The following is a 6000-nucleotide window of genomic DNA, read 5'->3' as shown; positions in this document are numbered from 1 at the left end:
CTAAAACACTTCACTTCCTCCAGTTTTTCTCCATTCAAACTCACCTCCCAATTGACTTGACCCTCAACCCTACTGTACCTAATAACCTTGCTCTTATTCACATTTACTCTTATATATATAATATATATATATATATATATAATATATATATATATAATATATATATATATAATATATATATATATAATATATATATATATAATATATATATATATAATATATATATATATAATATATATATATATATATATATAATATATATATATATATAATATATATATATATAATATATATATATATAATATATATATATATAATATATATATATATAATATATATATATATAATATATATATATATATATTTTTATTTTTTTTATTATACTTTGTCGCTGTCTCCCGAGTTAGCGAGGTAGCGCAAGGAAACAGACGAAAGAAATGGCCCAACCCACCCACATATACATGTATATACATACACGTCCACCCACGCAAATATACATACCTATACATCTCAATGTACACATATATATATATACACACACACAGACATATACATATATACACATGTACATAATTCATACTGTCTGCCTTTATTCATTCCCATCGCCACCTCGCCACACATGGAATAACCCCCCCCCTCCCCCCTCATGTGTGCGAAGTAGTGCTAGGAAAAGACAACAAAGGCCCCATTCGTTCACACTCGGTCTTAAGCTGTCATGTAATAATGCACTGAAACCACAGCTCCCTTTCCACATCCAGGCCCCACAGAACTTTCCATGGTTTACCCCAGACGCTTCACATGCGCTGGTTCAATCCATTGACAGCACGTTGACCCCGGTATACCACATCGTTCCAATTCACTCTATTCCTTGCATGCCTTTCACCCTCCTGCATGTTCAGGCCCCAATCACTCAAAATCTTTTGTACTCCATCTTTCCACCTCCAATTTGGTCTCCCACTTCTCGTTCCCTCCACCTCTGACACATATAACCTCTTGGTCAATCTTTCCTCTCTCATTCTCTCCATGTGACCAAACCATTTCAAAACACCCTCATCTGCTCTCTCAACCACACTCTTTTTATTTCCACACATCTCTCTTACCCTTACATTACTTACTCGATCAAACCACCTCACACCACATATTGTCCTGAAACATCTCATTTCCAGCACATCCACCCTCCTGCGCACAACTCTATCCATAGCCCACGCCTCGCAACCATACAACATTATTGGAACCACTATTCCTTCAAACATAGCATTTTTGCTTTCGGAGATAATGTTCTCAACTTCCAAACATTCTTCAAGGCTCCCAGAAGTTTTGCCCCCTCCCCCACCCTATGATTCACTTCCGCTTCCATGGTTCCATCCGCTGCCAGATCCACTCCCAGATATCTAAAACACTTTACTTCCTCCAGTTTTTCTCCATTCAAACTTACCTCCCAATTGACTTGACCCTCAACCCTACTGTACCTAATAACCTTGCTCTTATTCACATTTACTCTTAACTTTCTTCTTTCACACACTTTGCCAAACTCAGGCACCAACTTCTGCAGTTCTCACATGAATCAGCCACCAGCGCTGTATCATCAGCGAACAACAACTGACTCACTTCCACAACAGACTGCATACTTGCCCCTTTTTCCAAACTTGCATTCACCTACCTAACAACCCCATCCATAAACAAATTGAACAACCATGGAGACATCACACACCCCTGCTGCAAACCTACATTCACTGAGAACCAATCACTTTCTTCTCTTCCTACACGTACACATGCCTTACATCCTCGATAAAAACTTTTCACTGCTTCTAACGACTTGCCTCCCACACCATATATTCTTAATACCTTCCACAGAGCATCTCTATCAACTCTATCATATGCCTTCTCCAGATCCATAAATGCTACATACAAATCCATTTGCTTTTCTAAGTATTTTCACATATATATATATATATATATACTTTTTTTTTTCTGCTTTGTCGCTGTCTCCCGCGTTTGCGAGGTAGCGCAAGGAAACAGACAAAAGAAATGGCCCAACCCACCCCCATACACATGTATATACATACGTCCACACACGCAAATATACATACCTACACAGCTTTCCATGGTTTACCCCAGACGCTTCACATGCCCCGATTCAATCCACTGACAGCACGTCAACCCCGGTATACCACATCGCTCCAATTCACTCTATTCCTTGCCCTCCTTTCACCCTCCTGCATGTTCAGGCCCCGATCACACAAAATATTTTTCACTCCATCTTTCCACCTCCAATTTGGTCTCCCTCTTCTCCTCGTTCCCTCCACCTCCGACACATATATCCTCTTGGTCAATCTTTCCTCACTCATTCTCTCCATGTGCCCAAACCATTTCAAAACACCCTCTTCTGCTCTCTCAACCACGCTCTTTTTATTTCCACACATCTCTCTTACCCTTACGTTACTTACTCGATCAAACCACCTCACACCACACATTGTCCTCAGACATCTCATTTCCAGCACATCCATCCTCCTGCGCACAACTCTATCCATAGCCCACGCCTCGCAACCATACAACATTGTTGGAACCACTATTCCTTCAAACATACCCATTTTTGCTTTCCGAGATAATGTTCTCGACTTCCACACATTCTTCAAGGCTCCCAGAATTTTCACCCCCTCCCCCACCCTATGATCCACTTCCGCTTCCATGGTTCCATCCGCTGCCAGATCCACTCCCAGATATCTAAAACACTTCACTTCCTCCAGTTTTTCTCCATTCAAACTCACCTCCCAATTGACTTGACCCTCAACCCTACTGTACCTAATAACCTTTCTCTTATTCACATTTACTCTTATATATATATATATATATTTTTATTTTTTTTATTATACTTTGTCGCTGTCTCCCGCGTTTGCGAGGTAGTGCAAGGAAACAGACGAAAGAAATGGCCCAACCCCCCCCATACACATGTATATACATACGTCCACACACGCAAATATACATACCTACACAGCTTTCCATGGTTTACCCCAGACGCTTCACATGCCCTGCTTCAATCCACTGACAGCACGTCAACCCCAGTATACCACATCGATCCAATTCACTCTATTCCTTGCCCTCCTTTCACCCTCCTGCATGCTCAGGCCCCGATCACACAAAATCTTTTTCACTCCATCTTTCCACCTCCAATTTGGTCTCCCTCTTCTCCTTGTTCCCTCCACCTCCGACACATATATCCTCTTGGTCAATCTTTCCTCACTCATCCTCTCCATGTGCCCAAACCACTTCAAAACACCCTCTTCTGCTCTCTCAACCACGCTCTTTTTATTTCCACACATCTCTCTTACCCTTACGTTACTCACTCGATCAAACCACCTCACACCACACATTGTCCTCAAACATCTCATTTCCAGCACATCCATCCTCCTGCGCACAACTCTATCCATAGCCCACGCCTCGCAACCATACAACATTGTTGGAACCACTATTCCTTCAAACATACCCATTTTTGCTTTCCGAGATAATGTTCTCGACTTCCACACATTCTTCAAGGCCCCCAGGATTTTCGCCCCCTCCCCCACCCTATGATCCACTTCCGCTTCCATGGTTCCATCCGCTGCCAGATCCACTCCCAGATATCTAAAACACTTCACTTCCTCCAGTTTTTCTCCATTCAAACTCACCTCCCAATTGAATTGACCCTCAACCCTACTGTACCTAATAACCTTGCTCTTATTCACATTTACTCTTAACTTTCTTCTTCCACACACTTTTCCAAACTCAGTCACCAGCTTCTGCAGTTTCTCACATGAATCAGCCACCAGCGCTGTATCATCAGCGAACAACAACTGACTCACTTCCCAAGCTCTCTCATCCCCAACAGACTTCATACTTGCCCCTCTTTCCAAAACTCTTGCATTTACCTCCCTAACAACCCCATCCATAAACAAATTAAACAACCATGGAGACATCACACACCCCTGCCGCAAACCTACATTCACTGAGAACCAATCACTTTCCTCTCTTCCTACACGTACACATGCCTTACATCCTCGATAAAAACTTTTCACTGCTTCTAACAACTTTCCTCCCACACCATATATTCTTAATACCTTCCACAGAGCATCTCTATCAACTCTATCATATGCCTTCTCCAGATCCATATATATATATATATATATATATATATATATATATATATATATATATATATATATGGGAGGGTATTGATTGAGAGGGTGAAGGCATGTACAGAGCATCAGATTGGGGAAGAGCAGTGTGGTTTCAGAAGTGGTAGAGGATGTGTGGATCAGGTGTTTGCTTTGAAGAATGTATGTGAGAAATACTTAGAAAAGCAAATGGATTTGTATGTAGCATTTATGGATCTGGAGAAGGCATATGATAGAGTTGATAGAGATGCTCTGTGAATGGTGATTAATTCACTTTGGAATATACTTTTCATGAATGCAAGAATGGTTCAAACACAACAGATTGACATATAGATATATATATTTGACACCTTTCTGAACTGTGCAGAACAATGTAATTGACAAAGCTCTCACAATAACAGGCGTTGATCTGGACTAGCTCAGTTGGTGGGTATGACTGGTCTCTGGCTGCAAGAGAATCGTTGTTGACAAGATTCATATACTCAGGCATCTTGGGATTAGGGACAGAGCGCCATTTTAATTATGTGGATGCTTTAAAGAGCTTGGAGGTTTGTATGATTTTTTTATGACTGGGGAAAACTTAATTGAAACTTTTTTTGGCAAACAGATAGCTATAAAACTTGTATAATGTACTCCAAATGCTAATCATTTTTTCTTACCATATTTTCAGTTATTCTTTTATTGTTAAAATCTTTGATTCCTGTCTAAAGATTTCCTTTCCTCTGGGGCAGTGTCCCATAAGCATTTTTTTAGTTGTGTCCTGCCTACTTTCCCCATGTCTTTTAAAAACTTTATGATGAATGGTCATCACCAATAGGATGATGTTTCTGTCTGATAAAAGTGAGATGTGCCTTGACTGACAATCCAGGGACAGTGATGTCTCTGAATGAAAGTTGTAGATTGGTCAGAGGGTGGGTTCAGGCTAACCCACACCATTAACAAGCTAGCAGGTGATTGAAAAAGGATGAGAAGCATATGCCTCACCAGTAAAGGTAGAGGGTTGTTTCTAACCCTTGAAGATCTGAGTTCTCTCTCACAATTTGGAGGAAACTTTCCCAAAAAGAGCATTTTCATATTTTAAAACTTTAATTTCATGGATATTTACACTAAATGCTGTGACCTCTTTAACATTTGATTATATTTGATGGTTAGTTCTCATTCATTCTCCATTTTTGTCTTTATTTACACTTGTTGGGTGGTGTGCTCAAAACATTATGACATTTACACACATAAGTCTAGAATTTATTTCCTTACATTATCACACACTCCCACAACTCATGCTTCAGGAATAGCGGTACTCCTTCCTTAGTTCTTGTCCCCTCACTAACCCATGGCTTTACTCCTAAGACATTTTCAAACCATTCTTCCCCTTTACCCTTGAGCTTCATTTCACTCAGAGCCTGAACATCCAGTTTTTCCCTCAAACATACTACCTACCTCTCCTCTTTTCTCATTTTGGTTGCATCTGCACACATTCAGACACCCGAGTCTGAGCCTTCGAGGAGGATGAGCACTCCCTGCCTGGTTCCTTCTTCTGTTCCCTCTTGTAGAAATTGAAGTACAAGCAAGGGAGGAATTCCAGCCCCCCACTCCTGCCCCCTTTAGTTGATGTTTATGACACGCAAGGAATGTGGAGGTAGAATTCTTTCTCACTTACCTCCGGGATATATTTTTTATACATATATGCCATTTCCCACTTTAGTGAGGTAGTGTTAAGAACTAAGGACTGATTCATAAAGGGAAAATCTTCACTTGGCTCCCTTCTCTGATCCTTCCTTTGGAAAAGTAAAAACTGGAGGGGAGGATTTCCAGCCCCACACTCCAACAACATTTAGTTGCCTTCTACAAC

General features: G+C 40.7%; 2 protein-coding genes across 2 annotated transcripts in view; one reads left to right on the top strand and one right to left on the bottom strand.

Annotated features, from left to right (window-relative positions):
* LOC139749510 (gastric triacylglycerol lipase-like) overlaps positions 1-6000 on the bottom strand; it is a 294599-nt gene that overhangs the window by 90403 nt on the left and 198196 nt on the right. The window lies entirely within an intron of this gene.
* Acox3 (Acyl-CoA oxidase 3) overlaps positions 1-6000 on the top strand; it is a 185750-nt gene that overhangs the window by 22904 nt on the left and 156846 nt on the right. The window contains exon 3 of the mRNA XM_071663819.1: positions 4553-4699. Coding sequence (XP_071519920.1) covers positions 4553-4699 — 147 coding nt within the window. The remainder of the gene's footprint in view (positions 1-4552; positions 4700-6000) is intronic.

Source organism: Panulirus ornatus, chromosome 7 (genome assembly GCF_036320965.1).
Source record: "Panulirus ornatus isolate Po-2019 chromosome 7, ASM3632096v1, whole genome shotgun sequence".
Lineage (NCBI taxonomy): Eukaryota > Metazoa > Arthropoda > Malacostraca > Decapoda > Palinuridae > Panulirus > Panulirus ornatus.
Note: the sequence above shows the minus strand (reverse complement) of the source record. Positions and strands in the feature narration are given on the sequence as shown.